Consider the following 20,077-nt stretch of genomic DNA (forward strand, 5'->3'; position numbering starts at 1 on the left):
CTCCGCGTGGGAGTCCAGTATGCTAACCTCATAGCTAATCGCTTCCTTTATTATTGATATTGTTATTATTTTAATACTGTATTATTTTATTTATTTCTTTGTTTGAACTTAAAAACAAATGAGTTAGTCCAAACTGTATGGTGACTATATCTGATGCTTAAAAACAAAATTTGTACTTTCTTTAAAATTTGATCTTCATTTTAAAAAACCGAACGCTTCCCTTTTTTATTTCACAAAATCAATAAAAAACAAAAAAAAAATCCTTAAACAATTTTTGACAATTTAAATAGTGAAGATTCCGATGGCCCTTATCATTTAAAAATACCACCAAACAGTTACAGCTTTATGCAGCTGTAAAAATACGTGTAAGTAAATTGTTTAATCAAAACTAATGGACAACCGTCACAATTAATAAGCCCTAAAAATGACTTAGACCCCAAAATCGAAAGCTATTGCAAAACATAAATAAAAAATAAGATTAAAATTGGTCAAAAATTACGTCACCAAAAAAGATGAATACAATCTATAATAAAACCCTAAACGATGAACATCATTTAAATGTATTTTCTCTGCAACCATGTAGGGAAGTTCTCATTACTCAATTAAAATCAGCTGTGTAATGCCCAACTTACCACACTAGTGGGGAAAAATTCCCATTAGTGTCACTTTCCTCACTAGTGAGTGGAAAAACTTTATTGTGCTTCCTTGATATAAGAAGTTTTGTTATTAAATATTTTCTGTAAAACTTTAATAAGCTTATTTAACGTAACTAAATAATTAAAAAACGAATATTAATAAAATAAAATAAAAATTGAAAGGAATATAGAAATAAAAATAATACTTTAATAAATAATTAGATATTTTTAATTACAACAGTTAAAAAGGTTATAGTGTTCCCTTATAGAAATTTAAAATGGATTCTAGTGATTCCTGTTTAGAAAACACTCCTCCATCAATAAAAGAAACAGCAGAAAATGTAATAAGTAATGTAAATACGTAAGTAATGTAAATAATTGTAATATAACAATAAATGTTTATAATAAATAAATTACTTTTTGTAGACTGTAAAAATGAAATTTTTAATTTTTTTAGTTAATAAATCTAATGGTTGCAGAAAAAATATAATACTTAACTCGAGTGTCAAGTATTTTCCTCACACTCGGCAATTTGCACCTGCACTCGCCTCGCTTCGCTCGCTCGTGCGTGCAAACCCTGCCTCGCGTGAGGAAAAGTACTACTTTCTACACTTGTTAAATAAATAACTATTTCGACATTCACAACAGTAAATAGTGTGAAACACAAAACTTGTGATTAATTTATTTTCAATATTTTGATACAACATTTTTAAGGGGTCAGGTAAACATTTTATTTTACTTTTTATTTGTTGCAACCATCCTGTTACCATTTTTGGATAAGATAGTTTGATCAAATCCTGTCCAAAGGTAAGACAGAGGTTACTTATCTATGCTATGCTGCCTAGATATTCTATTCGGGCTCATTGCAATGTAGAAAGACAATCTTAATAGTTTGTCATCTTACACAATTCAGTTACTTAGACTGGAAACATGGTGGAGCGGCGTGCAAAGCGGCGATGATAGCTGCTTCAGATCAAAGAGAGCGACGAACAGCGAGCAAAGAGTCGCATGCACATAGTGACGAGTTTAGTCGCGTTCTCCTCCTTTCGACGAGACATGATAGATAGATAGATAGATTCTACCGGGGGAATTGGCTATTCAGCCTACGCCACCGCGACACCCCAAGGATCTATTGTGGCACCCCCTTAGTTGGAGACCCTCCCCCTATCCTGTCCTTAACCGAACTGTGGAATTGGGGGGGGGGCTCCCAGGTGGTCAATCAGAGCACCTGCTTGCCTTAAAAGCCTTAATAGGTCCGAGAGAGGGCCCTGGCTGAGGCTTGTTGGCACCAGCTTCTCTTTGCCAAAGAGGCGGTACCTTAGCCAGACCAGCCCCTCGCACTGACATACCACATGCAGTGCCGTCTCCTCTTCTTCCTGACAAAACCTACACAGGCTATCCGTTGCCAGGCCCATGCGATGCATGTGCTTATTTAATCTACAATGGCCAGTGAGAATGCCAACTGCTATCCTTATGGCCACCCGGCCTAGTTGGAGTAATTCTGCAGTTAGCTTGGGCGAGTAGCTATGGATAAACTTTTTCGCCTGTCTCTGGCCTGGACGAGACATGATGCAGTAATTATTTCTATACGAAAATTCTGTCTTGAAAATTTGGTATTTACAGCAGCTTAATAGTAGGAGCTGCAGTGTTCATGATATGAACAGGACTAGACATGAACATGTGGTGAATTCCGTCACTTGTACCAACAACTTTGGGAGCATCCTAGCAAGTTTCATTCGTATTTTCGAATGTCTATTTCAACATTTAATTACAAACTAGCCAGTGTTGAAGGCATGTTAATCACGAAAAGGACGAATTTCAATGTTAGCCTGTCTCATTCCTCAACCAACACAAATTGGTTGTGATGTAGAGGATCCTTTTGGTCCCACAGAGGTTTCTTTAAAACTACACCAATAAGTGCAGCAATATCCATTTACTCTTTTGAAAATTGAGCGCGATGAGAGCGAAGAAATCAAACATGTCACAACGCGTTGCTCTACTCTCTCTTGATAGCGTTGCTCTATCTTCGCTTTGCTCTCCACAATGCGCGGTCCCATACTGTTAACTTTTCTTTGTTTTCGCCGCTTTTGCTCGCCGCTCCACTACGTTTCCAGCCTTACACGAATTGCTGAATTTCCATAAAGGGAAATGGACCCTAGATATGAATTTTGATAAAAAAATATACATTACTACGCATAATTTTTTTAAAATACTTTTAACTGCAGAAATCTCTTAAAACACACCAAGGGTGGTCCTTGGAGGTCAACATTCTGGGCACAGTTAGGAAGATTTCTTTATAAAAACAAGACATGCCAAGCAATTGATTAAATTGGGTTTTTTAAAGCAAACCAAAGCAGATACAGGATCAAGCGATTGCTTGATTGATTAACCATAAAAAATGAATAACCGAAACAATGAATAAACCCATCACTGAATAAGGTACAATCAAATATTTATAGATCAGCTATCCTTTTGTATTGCACCAACACAGTATCGGAACCAAATCTATGGTCATCAATGTTTACAATCCTACCGACCAAAAATACTGTAACATCTACACAAAGCAGGCCAGCCATTACTAGGATATCGGTTCTTGTAATAAAGACTTTTTGAGCATTTATTATTGATAAAATGAAATTAGTAGTTTTGGCAGAAAATAAATAATTTCCGTAGATTTCGTCTGGATTTGAAAGAAAGATTTGACAATGATTGGCAGAGCGAGATTTCTCTCCTGGGTATTAAATCGCCATCAGTAGCTAGTTGTACTAAATTGTAACCATCATCAGATGGCATTGATTAGTATAGGTATATACTTCTGGACTTAGTGATTAAGGTAATCGATTAAGGGTCATTACTTCCCTATACTTTGGAAAGTAAATAACCTGCCGCTGCTCTAACAATATAAAATGATGCTCAAGAATAGGATAGAGTTCGTTTTTTTTTTTGCAGCGATGAGCTGTAAAATCAAATCTCCTGTCCTTCTATCGTGAATTCTTTAAGAAATAACTGCATACACTCACTCCTGAAAAAGTCACTCCTGATCGCAAACTGACTGCATCTATTGTGCAAGCTCTGAGGCTGAAAATTTAGTCTTAAAATGAACGAAATTCCAAATATTATTTTCACTTTTTTCTATTTTTTCGGTACACATTTCACTTATTTTATCTCTCTTAAAATCTTAAAAATAAAAATGGCTTTGATTTGAAAAACATTTAAAAATAATAATAATAATTAAAAGGCTAATAAATAAATAATTTAAAACATTACCTAGGCACAGGAAGGTAGGCTCGCCAGCGTAGTGAGCTGGGCCCTTATCCAAAGGCAGGAAAAAGGGACATTTCTGTTCAACGCTATGGCAAAAGGAACGGCAGGGTTTGATAATTCGCTCTCCCTGCCAAAATTTGATATTGGCACTGCAGATCCACGACAGATATGCCTCCTGTACAAAAAAGAATAAGTTATAAAATAATAAAACTATAGTCAATAAATGGAAACAATTTAATCAGTATTAGAATCAATAACAGGGATTCAACTATGCGGTTAGCTTATTGGTTTCCAATGAGGAGGTCCCTGCGCTGGTCCTCTTTCTAGGAGCTTCTTATACCTCACTATCCAGTGATGGACAGTGTTATCTGTAACGAGAGAATACTATTCGGAGGCTGGCAGTGCACTGAAAGAAGCTCTCGGTGTCAATCATCTCAGATGTTGGCGCACCTTAAATCATTTTATTTACGTGAAAAGTAATTACAATTCGCTTTGAGGAAGATATTTAGCAAGAAAGTAGGTTAAGTTCAACCATACAAAATCATTGATTTCCAAATCAGATCCATAAATTCCTGATGATTGTTTGTAACATTGCGGTATCATTTTAAATAATCAGGGATGATAATAAGCGTTTTAGTGATGAAATCAATTTACTGACAATCTAAAGCTCTACGAGTTTGAATGCAATCCTGTAGGCTTAAATTTTATTCCCCCAGGGACCTCTTTTTTTGGTTCGATTATGATTGGTATTATCTGTAACGAAAGAACACTGCCTGGAAGAAGGTAGTGCAGTGAGGGAGCTCCAACGACAATTACTTTGGGCTGTTGCCGCGCCTTAATAAAAGTGAACATTCACTTAGCGTCCACCAATCTTACTGCTAAAACAATTGTAGCATTTGAGTGAATGAAGTGCATTAAAGCATGTATAACATAACTAGCTCTAAAAAAAATGCAGTAAGACCCTGCGTAGGCGTTGCCGCTCTCAAATGCATCCTAACATAGTTCAACTTCCTTGTTTTGCTACTAACTAATATCCCTTTTGGCCGTGAGTATTGCTCGGCGACAAATGGTACCGCAAATCTTAGCCCGCACCCTGTCCTCTGGCACTTTCTATAGAAGAGGATTGAAGGCTCCTCTTCCTCCAAAAAAGGGCGTACGAATCCTTATACTTTTTTGTAATCTTCTGTTGCTGCGCTTTCTTATCTGTTCATAGATTTTTTCAGAGTTATTTCTACTTTATTTTGTTTAAAGTTTCGCTCGTCCAGGTTTCATTGCCGTTGTCAGGAACCATGCATATTTCGTCGCTCGGCTAATCATCACTTTACCTAGGATGATGATGTCTTTATTTCCGGTCCACCTATCCTTTCCTTTACTTCCCTTTTTCCAGTCGGCAGGGTCATTAAAAGAGTCTAATCAAAGAAAGTTGATTGGCTTAATATTAAGTCATTTATGAATTAATGTACCGCTGAATGCGCCAATCCCAACTTTAGGTAAACAGTACCTTGTACATGTAAGGAAAATAAAGATGGCGACTGCACTTCTCTGTGCATCAAACGAGTGTACGTTGTTCCCCTTATCATTTTATCTAAATCCTTATTTTTAAAATGTGAAAAATAAAATCTACGGTTCTCCACCAACTGTACCAGGGGTCCCCAAACTTTTTACCCAGGGGGCCAGTTCACTGTCACTCAGACCATTGGAGGGCCGGACTATAAAAAACAAAACAAATTGAATATTTAAAATAAAGAACAGGTAAATTTAAATCAACAAACTGCCCAGTATTTCTGTGGGAACTATGGGCCTGCTTTTGGCTAATGAGATGGACCAATGTCCGGTTTAGTTATAGTGCTTTGACTTTCTTCCTACTTCTGGCTGTTATTTTACACTGCTTTCGGAGCCGTGACGCGTCCGTCCCGCGTCATCGGAAGTAGTACTGTACATGAGCGACGCAGCGCTTTGCGGCACCGCCACCAATGAAAGAGATGCCCCTTCCGGAAGTGCAGCAAGGGCCGGATAAATGTCCTCAGGGGGCCGCATGTGGCCCGCGGGCCGTAGTTTGGGGGACCCCTGAACTATACTGTAGTGCAGATTACATTTCAAGTAAAAATACCATGTTTGAAAGGTTTTTGTAATTGAGAGATGTGATTAATGTATTTGTATATGATGCCGATATATATAGCAGAGAACAAATGATAAAAAGATAGGGAGAACCTTATTGATTATAACGTAGTTGTCAGTAGTGGTATAAAAAAATATAAGAAGAGTTAGACAGTCTTTAGACATTGCCCTCCAGGGATGATGGCAAGGGTTGTTAGGTGGTAGTATCCCTACTTCAAACCACACCAGCAAGGCGGCCCCAGCCGGCAATGTAGAAGGGAAGGGCATATATATATATATATACATACAAAACCATGGTCTCATGCAATATATATTAGAGTATGGCCACTGTGAATACCATGGTTTCACTTTAGCAAACTCTCTGGGCCTTAGGGGGTAACCTGTACAACCCCATCCCAAACTCACTTCTCTTCTTAATTCATCAGATCAACATTTCTGACATCTTCAGCACTAGTGGTTATATAGGCGGCGGCTGGCTGCCAATCCTCTTAAATCTTGGCCGAAGAACCTGGCCACCATTAGATATACATAAAGTGTAGTACCGCTGCCACAGGTAAGTAAGCCCATGCAATTTAAACGAGCTATATACATTTCATAATCGCCCTGCCATATCCACCTAGCTTCTTCCGTTTTACCTCTTCCGTTCTAACTGCTTTTTCAAACTTAAAGTATAAACATGCATATATATATATGTATATATATATATATATGAATTTCCTTTCCCTTCACGGAAACGTAGCTTAAATCCATTTCTTGTCTGTACCATGAATTATTTAGTTTATTTCTTATGATCTTATCCAACATTTTTATTCGCTGTTACTAAATTCGGAACCAATGTCTACTTCCGGTAGGCTTTCTATGCTTAAACGACATATAAAAGCACAAAACCAGAAATGCAACGCAGTTTTTTGTTTTTTTTTAAAATTATATTTATTTGTTAAAAATTCCAAATAAATTATTAGTTTCTTTTCAAATTTTTTGATTTCGGGAACAGAATGTCCGGATGAGCAATTAGAACAGATTGTCCTTCATCGTAGCTATGAATATTCAATGTTCGCCAATTTAACTTTGAATTTGTCTATACGAAATCAAAATTTATAGTATTTACTCTTAGACGGAAAATCCTAGCTCCCATCATCTTGAACCAAACTCCTGTACCAACTGTGGACAAAGTACGCTACCTTGGACTGTACCTAGACAAACGGTTGACATGGAATCCCCATACTAGACTGAAAAGACAAGAAACTAACCAACGCTACAAACTTCTCGACAGACTACTTGACAAACGATCTAAACTTAACCTACATAAAAAAAGACTCTTATATCTACTGTTACTGCGACCTATTTGGTCATACGTCATTGAAGTATGGGGGATCGACTTAACGTTCGAACTCTCTACGCCTTCAGATATTACAGTCCAAAAATACTTCGAAAATCTCTTAACTTCTTCCGTTCTATGTATCTAACCTCACTATCCCTAATGACCTCAAAATCCCTTTCATTACAGATCTTGCTAACACTCGTTTTGTCAGATTTCATTCCACTCTACAGCAGCTCATCCTAACCCTCTCATAGAACACCTATCTTCCTCCACATTACCAGGTAGTAATCCTCTAAGGAGATTGAAGAGGAGATAGCCTCGTGATCTACTCTTATCGTGAGAGCAAAGCACGCTACTGGAGTGACACCACTGGGTGCCTTCTCCAGTCGTGATTTTCACGTATTTTTTATTATCAGGTACCATCTTTGCTTGTTGCAACAATCGTTGCAGTGGTAAATAGCAATAAGAGATTAAAAAAATAAGTAACAAAAAAAGTCTAATTGAAGGAATACTTTTTATTAAAAAGGCGCTACGGAATAGGCAAGGCCCGCATAGCTAAGATGTATTGCGGTACTAGTCTATCTATATCCCTGGTCTATACGCCTAGTATTTTATTTAATGTTTAATATGAGTTTACAGTAAAGTACGAGCTCGTATGTTTGCTAGTCGCTTCCGTGTACCTCACCTAATTTGGTAGTTGGACGTAAAGCCTTTATGAAAAAATAGGCATTACTTTACTTTACCATTGTAAAGTTTTAGCACTACACCATTTATGTGTGTGATTGGAGACTAAATTAAAACGGTCCGTTAAGATACGAGGGCATTCAATAAGTAACGAGACAAATTATTATTGCTCAAAAACGGTTTATTGAATCAGTACAAAACTTTGGTTACTTTTCAACATAGTCCCCAGCAACACTTATACACTTGTCCCATCTTTCTGCTAATTTGTAAATGCCCTTGGCATAAAATTCTTTGGGTTGATCTCGAAGCCACTTTGCACCTGATTTTTTACCTCTTCATTGGATCGAAAATGTATCCCTCGTAGACCATCTTTAAGGGGTCCAAACAGATGGAAGTCTGATGGGGCGAGGTCGGGGCTGTAGGGGGGATGTGGAAGGATCCCCCATCCCAGTTTCTGAAGTTTTTCTTTCGTCAGCTGTGCCGTATGTGGACGGGCGTTGTCATGAAGCAAAATCACGCCTTCAGTCAAGAGCCCACGGCGTTTCGTTCGAATTGCAGTTCTTATCTTGTTTTCCAGCATGTCACTGTAGTACTGGCTGTTGATTGTTCTTTGGCCTTCAAGAAAATCACAATAAATTGGCCCCTGAAAATCCCAGAATACTGTAAGCATGACTTTACCGGCAGATGGCTGGGTCCTGAATTTTTTCCGAATGGGAGAAGTCGTATGCTTCCACTCAAGGCTCTGTCGTTTTGACTCTCGCTCATAGTGGTGGATCCATGTTTCATCACACGTTACAATTCTTTTGAAAAAACCTTCTCCTTCGAATATCGATTTTCAACTGTTGACTGATTTGAAGCCGGGTTTCTTTGTGAGCGTCCGTGAGTTGTCTGGGCACCCATCTCGCACAGGTTTTCTTGTACTGCAGCTTGTTGTGAATAATATTATGGACAGTGCCAACACTCGCGTTTACTTTTTCACTTATCAGTTCAACGGTGATACGCCTATTGTCCCGAATTAACGCGTCAATCCGAGATTCGAGAGAGGAAGTCCCAACTTCGATCGGTCGTCCACTGCGTTGCTCGTCAGAAACTTTTGTACGGCCACTTTGAAACTGTTCTACCCATTTGTAAACGTTCGAACGATTCAAACAATTGTCTCTGTACACTTTTCAACATTCTTTTGTGGATTTTACTACCTTTCTCACCTTCCGCGACTAAAAATCTGATCACGGCACGTTGTTCTTCCACGGTGCAATTCTCGAGCGGACTCGCCATCGTTAACTGAGTAAATTTGAGGTTATGTTTACAAAATATAATTGAACAGCTGATCAGATGTCATCGCAAGGTTGCCAACTTTATGTCCTGAAAGTTTCATACGGATCAATTTAGCTGTTTTTGAGCAGTAGTAATTTGTCTCGTTACTTATTGAATGACCCTCGTATGACCGTCAAAACTGCACGAAAGATAGTTAATATTTGAAAAAACCAACTTTAATAAATTTTTTCTCTTTTCTTACAAAAGATAAATTTCCCAAATTTTCTTTAAAATATAAAGCGTATCTTTATTTTTAAGTTTTTTTTTTCAACAACACAGACAAATAGATTTTGTGAAAAACTGTCCAAAAATGGGGAAAAAACGTCATGTTCAGAAATGGTTGTTACTGAATAAATCATGTAGCGCCTAATCGGCTGAACCGATTTTCACGAATGAAGTGTCATTTGTTTCAAACTAGCGTTGACAAAGTTACCCAAATTATGTAACAGAATTCCTAGACTAAACCACTCGATAATTTTTTTGTTTCGTATAAAATGGCCTTTTCAAAAAAATCCCACCTTCAAAATTAGTTTCTGTTCTTGCATATTAAGATAAATAAAGACAACAGTTTAGTGAGTTGACAGCCAATTAAAAAAAAAAACAACTTCAGATCCATTGTAACGTCAAATCTGTGAAGAATAACTAACTGGTAAATTGAATTCTCTGCTGTACGAATGGCAAAGGTTAAAATGAAGCCCAAATTGAACACAAAACAATCTGTCGACAACGATTGGAAGCCAGGTCAATGCGAATAACACAATCTACTGTACTAGGCAGACATGTTTTTCACTAGGGAGTTTTCCATCATTGTAACGTATATTTGAGAAAAGTTTTCTGCAGTAGTACTGCTTAGTCCAATAATTACATTCGAAGTTTAAAGAAGGAGAGAAGTGGAAAAATAGATTCAGTGATAAAAAAAAGTGCCATAAAATATAAAAATAATTAATAAAATGAGAGATATTGTGAGATGATATTAAAGAAAACTATTCAGAAGCGAGAGGTAACATGTGGCAGGTTATGGCAATAAGAAACCTTCATACGAAGGTTAGAAAAAGCTCTACTTTCTTCTGATTGTTTAAAACATCTGGTGACAAGATCGAACTTTTACTAAAACAAGCATCAAATAGTTGTTAGCGGTGAGTTATATAAACAACACCATTATGTCTCATATAATAGATAACACTGTACAAGTTAAATGAAATCTTACCAGCACACTCATACGACTTTTAGTGCCAATAAATTATCATTATTCTGACAAATATTCGGTAATATTGAATAGAATCCTATAGATTCTCGTAAAATCCTAGAGAGGTGACATAACTTACACGAACAGGTAACTAATTAGAGATATTATAACTTTATAACTTCCTTCTAGCGTCTAAATTTAGTTTAAATCAGAGCATCATTGCCCAAAAGCAACAAGAATAGTAAAGAATTCCAATACACCCTCAGAGTGGAGAAGTTACTCTATGGTAACCAAATAACAACTTTCTGTCTACTGACTCTCTGAGAGGATATCGCGAGGCCACTTTTCTTTTTTTTTAAGGATGTCTAAGAGTGTTCTTTTTTCTGGAAGTACCCTGGAAGAAAGGTGTGCAGTACCAGTGGATTGGAATTAGGTTTCGAAACAAAGAAAGACCTAAGTTAAGATGGAATTTTCTGTAAAGGGTTTCAGCTGTGACTGCGGTGAAGAAAGGAATTTTTAGGTCTGTATGATTGGTGACCTAGAAAGTACTGTTGATGGACCAAATAACTTTAGAATGTTTGTAGATTTCAACGTTTGGTTGAACTACACAGTTCAATGGGAGATCCATACTGAAAATGGTAGCGAAAGCAAGAAGGTACTGTTCCTGACCAAATAATTTTAGAATGTTTGTAGATTTCAACGTTTGGTTGAACTACACAGTTCAATGGGAGATCCATACTGAAAATGGTAGTGAAAGCAACAAGGTACTGTTCCTGACCAAATAATTTTAGAATGTTTGTAGATTTCAACGTTTGGTTGAACTACACAGTTCAATGGGAGATCCATACTGAAAATGGTAGTGAAAGCAACAAGGTACTGTTCCAGTAAAGATTATTGGTTAATTTTTATGGTTAATACTTCAGATCAATTACACGACTTGTGGACATTTCTCTTCTTAAAATTGGTTAAATACAAAAGCTAACCGGTCTCTGGTTAAAAGAGATGAGATGCGTTTCGGTCAGTTTGGTGTAACTTGCTACACTTTTATAGCCTATATTTTGATAGCCACTCAGGATTGTCCTACACAGCAGCATGGTCTAACCACTCCAGTAGACGTTTCAAAGCACGATGTTAACCATTATGGCAGCATAGCCGAGTACTGAGGCTATTTTTTAAACAAGTTACGATTGTTGTTGGTTGTAGTTTAGAAATAAAATTTGCATGACCACAGATTGGCATTTTAGGGCAGGAAAGTCAATGTCACAGTTCCTTGAGAATTTCCAAAATAAATTTACCTAGAAAAATAGGCTGAAAATTTTAATATTGTCAGAAAAATCGCCATAGAGTAGTCACATTTTTCCAAAAAATTAATTTGATTTCAGCCCAAATTTTGGCTTAGAAAGTAACAAAATATCTAAAATAAATACCAACTTTTAACTCACTAAAAATTTTCTTTTTGTTTGATATTTACGGGTCTCAAACATAAGTACCAAACGATTAAATCGATTAGTTTGTTTTCAGTGGTCCTTGAAAGAGGTATTTTAAGAAAAAAACACAATCTTAAAACTTGATACTACAAATAAAGTTGGACATACTGAATATATAGTTTTCGTGACCGCAAATTGTTAAACTTAGGATGGAAGATTTGCGAGGGAATCGGTCAAATAAAACAACTCGTCTTTTTGCCAACGTTTCGACAAATATATTGTCCTCTTCAGGGTTTCTGTAAATCAACCAACCCGCATAGCCACGTAAGTTTCAATAATTATAAAGAATTTATTGTATTTTACTGTTTATTTTTGTATTACTGATTTTTACTGTTTTTTCTATGTTACTGACTCTGTAAATTGTTTTGTACTCGTATTTGTAATATCCAGGCCCTGAAGAGGACAATATATTTGTCGAAACGTTGGCAAAGAGACGAGTTGTTTTATTTGACCGATTCCTCGCAAATCTTCCATCCTAAGTTGGACATACTGATGTCTTAATGCAAATACTTCCGGAAGAGCATTCCATTTTTAGAAATATTTAATTATAAATGATACTTCCTGATACCACAGTATGCGGAAGTAAAAATAATTATTTAAATGTAAAATGTGTTAAAAAAACAAAAAAAAAAAAAAAGAATATAATTTTCGATGTCTAAAACAAGGGAGCATTCAGGTGTTGTAAATTAATTAGGAGACGAGAAGAGAGAGGGCAATATAATGTGGAGGGGATGTAGGTTAGTGAGTGCGTATGTGAGCTGGCTTTTCCAAATGCTGGCAACGTTCAAAAGGGCTTTTCACTTACTTTACCTTATTTTCTACTCGATAAGCATTTCATACTGATGAATAATTTTCTTAATAAAAAAAGAAAACTAAAAGGAAAAACCAACTAATTGAACTATACAGGTACTGTTCGTTATTTTATTACAAAAAATGAAATTTTCTTTTTGAAATTTTTTTATAATTAAATTATTTTGTTTTTTTAAGGAAACATTTTAATCATTTTTCTTCACGCTTTTAAAATTTCATGCTTAACAGGTTTGTATATCGTATATACACATATTATGTGTGAATGTTTGACTTTGTTGGCATTGGCTCTCACCATCGTGTACATTACATTGTAACCAGCAGAAAGGTTATTTTTGTATCTTTTGACTATTTAGACAACATTCACATGGACAGCTTTTCAGACGTGCTTCAGAGGGTATTCTTTAAAATTTTATAATATAACTAATATACTTTCAATTCAGTGAAACCAAGCAACATTAGCTTTTGCAGACGTGTGTCTGGTTTGAATACTATTAAATATGTTCTTCATAAGCAATTTTATTTGATTGATTCATTGATGAGTACCATTAGGCAGATATAAATTCACGGTGGCCATCGAAGTCGCAATCAATCGTTGTGGATTTCCAGCGATGTATGAAAAGAGATTTATTTCATCTTTATAAAAACTGGGTACTAATGTTTCGAGCAAATCTTCGTTTGACCGTTTACATGGGCCTCTTAGCAGTGACAGTTTTAGCAGTATGAAAGTTATACTGATACTTGAAAAGATTCGAACCACTTTTTGTTGGATTCAAGTCACCTGTCATTATCTAACGGCTAGCAGCTGGATTCGAAACGGGGGATCTTAGCGGAGAGTCCACTACTCTAACCATGCAGTTAATACCTTTACCAAATTATTCTTTATTAATTTATATTTTTCTTTTAATATTTATTAAATTATTTACACAACCAATGTTTTTCAACACCTGCCTAAAAATTTTGTTAATTTTATACACACAAAAATAATTAATATTTTAACGCAATCTTAAAAGCCCATTTCTGGCAAGCAACAGACATTCTCATTCACTTATAATTTCTTTGCGGATAGGTTAGCAGGAGAAATGGCAGTTAAGGTTGTAATGGCCCCCTTTTGAAACTGTTACGTTATCTGAAGAGTAGAGTACTGGTATTTAATTTACCATAGACCCCTTAGTTGAACATGTGCCAGGAGTTTAGCAAACTGTTTCATAAAGCATTCAGGACTGGTGGCGAACAGTTCTCCATTCCATTCCCTAAAGTTATTAATATAGAACTTTATTGTTATATTATTGCACTGCTCTATATGCATTTATTAAAATAGTTCATTATTTATAAATTAAAAAAGAAATGCAGAAAATTGCATAATAAATGACAAAATGATTACATAGTATAAAATAATAATGAAGAATTTCAGTTTTTATTTTAGAATGGCTAATTCATTTGAAGGGTGAAACTGACGAAACTTTTAAATATTGTATTTCCTAAACTTAAATTTGAAGGTGTACATCAAAACGTTGTATATCTTTGGTGCATATTAAGGTTTTGCCAGTTTTTACATTGTTTGCTTTTGTTTCGAACTGATAATTGCCTAAAATATGATCAAGTTAAAGTTAAAATAGCTTAGGATGGAAGATTTGCGAGGAATCGGTCAAATAAAACAATTCGTCTCTTTGCCAACGTTCCGACAAATATATTGTCCTCTTCAGGGCCTGGATATTACAAATACAAAATAATTTACAGAGTCAGTAACATAGAAAAAACAGTAAAAATCAGTAATATAAACATAAACTGTAAAATACAATAAATTCTTTATAATTATTGAAACTTACGTGGCTATGCGGGTTGGTTGAGTTACAGAAACTAAGAGCCAGAAATGGAGAAGCAGGTATATACGAGGGTCGTTTGAAAAGTCCGTGCAAAAATAAAAACTACTTAATTTTTTGGGGTAAACCTTTTTCATTTTTCAACATAGTCTCCTTTTAGGCTTTTACAATTCGTCCAACGCTGCTCTAGTTTGTTGATCCCTTCCGAATAATAGGATTTGTCCAAGTCTGAAAAATAGCCATTCGTTTCTGCAATCACCTCCTCGTTTGAATAAAATCTTTTTCCCGCCAGCCATTTCTTCATATTGGGGAACAAATAGTAGTCCGAGGGAGCCAAGTCTGGAGAATAGGGGGGATGTGAAACGAGTTGGAACCCTATTTCCATTAATTTTGCGACCACAACTGCTGAGGTGTGAGCTGGTGCGTTGTCGTGATGGAAAAGGACTTTTTTGTGGGCCAATCGTGGGCGTTTTTCTTGCAGCTCGGTTTTCAAACGGTCCAATAACGATGAATAATATGCACCTGTAATAGGTTTACCCTTTTCCAGATAGTCGATGAGGATTATTCCTTGCGAATCCCAAAAGACAGTCGCCATAATCTTTCCGGCCGAAGGAACGGTCTTCGCCTTTTTTGGCGCAGATCCCCCCATGGTAACCCATTGTTTAGATTGTTCTTTGGTCTCAGGAGTGTAGTGATGTATCCATGTTTCATCCACAGTGACGAAACGACGCTTAAAGTCCTGCGGATTCTTCTGGAACAGCTGCAAACCGTCCTTGCAACACTTCACACGATTTCGTTTTTGGTCAAGCTTGAGCAATCGCGGCACCCATCTTGCGGATAGCTTTGTCATGTCCAAATGTTGATGCAAAATATTATGTACCCGTTCATTCGAGATGCCCACAGCACTAGCAATCTCACGCACCTTCACTCTTCTGTCATCCATCACCATATCATGGATTTTATCAATGATTTCTGGAGTAGTAACCTCAACAGGGCGTCCAGAACGTTCAGCGTCACTTGTGCCCATATGGCCACTCCGAAAATTTTGAAACCACTTATAAACAGTTCTAATCGAAGGTGTAGAGTCACCATAATGTTTATCAAGCTTCTCTTTAGTCTCCTGAGGCGTTTTGCCTTTCATAAAGTAGTGTTTAATCAACACACGAAATTCTTTTTCGTCCATTTTTTGAAAATCACTCGACTTCCTCGATTCAAACGAATGCCAAACACAAAGAAATAGACCGATCTGGCTGAAACGTGGAGTGTGTTCTTCCAAGAGATGCTACTAACTAAACATAACCTCGATACGCGCCAGTGGTGCTATCTCTCTGACTTTGCACGGACTTTTCAAACGACCCTCGTATATACAGATATAGCGGTACTTACACGGGAAATTTTGTATTTGTGATATCCAGGCCCGGAAGAGGACAATATATTTGTCGAAACGTTGCCAAAGAGACGAGTTGTTTTATTTGACCGATTCCTCGCAAATCTTCCAACCTAAGTTTAACAATTTACGGTCACGAAACCAATATATTCATATGTTAAAATAGCGCCAGGAGTGGTTATAGATGGAGTTAAATTATCAAAAGTTGGAGCTACAAAAAATTATTAACTGCTGATAACTTAGGCATCTAAGTTTCTACAATCTAAAAAAGAAAAAAGTATGTATAGACTTCTAAAATACGTCTTGAAGGGAGCAAAAGGATTAGCTGATTGGTTAGGGACTACTGGATTCCAACGCGAAGATCACTGGTTCGAATCCAGCAGCTGGCCCTTAGATTTTTTCTCTATCTAGGAGCTTCTTACAGTTCATTGCTCGGCGACAGACAGTGCTGTCAGTGACAATGTTGCCTGTAACGAGAGAAAACTATCCGGAAGCCAGTGGTGTACGCAAAAAAAAAAAACTCAGGAAGTCAATTTTTAGGCTGTTGACGCGCCTTACATTTAAAGCAAAAAATTAGCAAGTGTAGGGTGAAACGGAAACATAACAGAAGTCAAAATCTGGGCACCAAACTGATGTATCTACGAGTATGATGTATCGTACATCAAAAGAATGATGAATGTCCAAAACCATTTAGGGATACAATAAGCATGCCGAAATAGGTCTGATTAAATCAAAGAAATTTTACCGAGCACTGCGGATATAACCACATTTAAAGAACAAAAAAAACTTTAATTTTTTGAAAATGTCTGGCGCTCGCAACATATTTTGTTGCTCCATCACCCGAAGTGAGCTGAACAAAAAGCTCCCAGGAAGAAGAAATCAAAGAGAACTACCAGCTGGATTCGAGTTCACTCTGTCTTTAAACAGAAATGAGTTTATTTGCAAAGCCTTTGCATTGAAATATTAAACCAAATAATCTGTTTACACACTACTTTTGTGTATGTGTATTAACAAATTACTGTTCTTGCAACAAATTGTACAATAAATATATTAAAATATAATTTTAACATAAATATAAATCGCACATATTGTTTTGATTATGGTTTAGTACCACAATGATAACGGAACAAACTAACGAAATGTTGACATTGAACAAAGCTTATTTGACCTTGAACAAGAAGAAACTGCAGCCATTGTGTTACTAATCAATGAGCAAATCTGAAGGGCAGATAAAATTTATAAAATTATTGATCCAGCCAATACAATGATTGAATTATTGGCTGCTAGAATCTATATTTCAAGCCAACCAGTTTAGGAGATATTTTAAAGATAATTCTTTTGTTTTTGTTTTATCTATTTAAATTAGCAATACTGATCTCTTGAGCTCTTGAAATATTTCGTAAGGTAATTTTGCTTTTTAATTACTGATTGATACAATTAATGATTATTTGGAATTATGGCAATAAATTGCTACAAATATTTGTGCGATGACTGATATAGATATATTTCATTTCAACGAATAGTATAAGATGAAAAAAGGTTCATGTTTTTAGTTCTGACAATAGGTGAGGTATCCATGACTACCACCCCAGCTACCAGCGGACTCGCACATAGAATTGGGTCAGCTTTGGGACTTTCCGTCCTACATTTCCATACAAATGCGGATTTATGTCCCTTACATTGGAAATGAGAATGATGGACAATAACATCCGAGTTTTTTGGTAGAAAGAAAAAAAGGAGATATTATCTTGTTGTCTTTACAATTTTCATTCCTGTAGATTTATTTTGGTTACCTGTAGGAAACTGTGGTTACTTTTTCTTTTTGGTTGCACTGCCAGCGAGTCAGGTTATCCTGCATTCTCAAAAAGATTACAGTTACCACTATCCTCTTACAGAAATATCTTGTCAGTGATTAACACTGCATTGCCAATGCTCGAACTTAATCAGTTATTGCCAATGTGGAGTCATATTGACTGCATAATTTATTTTTATCTTTTTTTATATTGATTTCAAGTTTAATAATAAAATTTGCATTAAAGGATGAGAAAGAATTGGAATTAAGAACGGAAAAAAAAATTTTGTCCACAAATCGGCGCAGAAGGAATTAACTTCAACTTAGGATCGCAGTAATTTCAGTATTTTCTAGAACCCTGATTGGCTGCCTTCTGATCAGGGGCTTTATCATTTTTTTAAACTTACATTCACTATTTTTTCAATTACTGTGCGCTGTTGACACGGATCAGGAAATTACCCAATTCGCTGCAAGTTTTTGCTGCAATTCGGATAGAAAACCAATTCTAGAAAGAGGTTTTTTTACGTGCCTTGATACTTTCTATGAAAATTATGTAAATTTATCAAATAAGCATTTAGGCAATAATCTGGAGTCAAGATAATAACAGAAAATCTACTTATATTGCCAATCAGGAGTCGAAATGACTCTTATGATTCAAGTAAACTAATCTGCAAAAAGAAACTAAGAATTCCACGGTCTTCAGCTCGTGACTATCGAATGGTGAGAGAGTGGGGATAGCATATCTAAGAGCATTTCGGGATAGCTATGAGATGTGGGGAAACAGAGACTATTCCTATTTTTTTTGGAGTCAAATTGACTCCAGATTGGCAATAACAAGACTGGCACAACATTTAAAATGTACGGCGGACTTACAAGAAGAATGAAGCCTCACGTTAAACTTAGGGATGAAATGAATTTGCTGATCAGTTGACCAAGAAAACGTTCAGGTTTAAGAAATCAGTAACCAACTAGTACCCTTGAGAATGATTTGCTGATATTTCCAAGATATATCGATTGGAACTCGAGATTAGATTACTAGTAAAAAATAATACTAAAATTAGTTCGCCCTACAATTACAGGATATTCAACAAATTGGCAAGAAACTGGGCCTAAATATTCTGCCGGACATCGGCCAATCTTAAACTCTACCTCATCAAGATTATACCCCAAACTTGTATTTGTTCTTCATCCAAACTAACCGCACAATCAACCAGCTGGACCACATTCTTCTTCACTGCCAACTTAATAGTCATCACTCTTCAACCAGATGATCTAACAGGCAGAGTCCAGGCTGAATACCACAACTAATGCGTATATTTTTTTTTCAGAAAAGCTACAGTAATTAATTTTATAAATTTTGTGAATAAAATCGATTTTTTTCGCTCTTAATAGCGTAGATCTTTCAAATTAGATATTTTTATTTTTGGAAATTTTATTATTTTAAAGTATTAGTTCTTGTTTTTATTTTACATTCTTAATTTAATTTGTATTTGTAATTTAAATTTTCTGATTTATATTAATTGTAAAGTTTGTATATTCAAATTCATATACTGTATGTCTAATATGGAGCATGTTGTAATAAAGTGTTAATTAAAACACATACAATATTTACATAAATATATATAACAGAGCCAGTGGACGGCACCGCAGGATCTACAAAAGAATTTTAGTATTTTGAGCAAAATATTTTCCCTCTATTTTAATCTAATCTTAATGCTTCCGTTAATTTTGATTTAAGGAGATTATTATTTTTTGAAAAATATTAGATTTACTTAATTTCGACCTCTATTTCATCTAATTTGAACAGTTAGGCATTAATGGTACATTTCGACACTCTTACTGAATTATACGATACAATAAAAATGCCAAAACTTTTTTTTTTTTTTTTTTTTTTTTTTTTTTTTTTTTTTTTTTTTTTTTTTTTTTTTTGGCGCATCAACAGCTAAGGTCATTAGCGCCCGGAGCTTTTTCCAGTGCACTGCCGGCCTCCGGACAGTGTTCTCTCGTTACAGACAACACTGTCCATCACCGGACAGTGAGCTGTAAGAAGCTCCTAGGAAGAGAAAATCTAAGGGTCAGTAGCTGGATTCGAACCCGGGACCTCCGCGTGGGAGTCCAGTATGCTAACCTCATAGCTAATCCCTTCCCTCCAAAACTTTTATTATTATTATTATTATTATTTTAAATTCATTGATTTCTATTTACAACTATTCTAAAAAAAAGAACCAAAATAGTAAATTTAAGTATGAAAATAAATAG

The 20,077-nt window shown here is 35.9% G+C and overlaps 1 protein-coding gene across 6 annotated transcripts in view; it reads right to left on the reverse strand.

Moving 5' to 3' along the window:
- Mid1 (calcium-permeable channel component Mid1) overlaps positions 1-20,077 on the reverse strand; it is a 150,398-nt gene that overhangs the window by 19,028 nt on the left and 111,293 nt on the right. For all 6 annotated transcript variants that reach the window (XM_074128383.1, XM_074128381.1, XM_074128379.1 and 3 more), the window contains one exon: positions 3,903-4,074. In XM_074128383.1, the coding sequence (XP_073984484.1) occupies positions 3,903-4,074 (172 nt within the window). The remainder of the gene's footprint in view (positions 1-3,902; positions 4,075-20,077) is intronic.

Source organism: Rhodnius prolixus, unplaced genomic scaffold (genome assembly GCF_049639745.1).
Source record: "Rhodnius prolixus isolate KJV_2025 unplaced genomic scaffold, Rpr scaffold_9, whole genome shotgun sequence".
In the NCBI taxonomy this organism is placed as follows: domain Eukaryota; kingdom Metazoa; phylum Arthropoda; class Insecta; order Hemiptera; family Reduviidae; genus Rhodnius; species Rhodnius prolixus.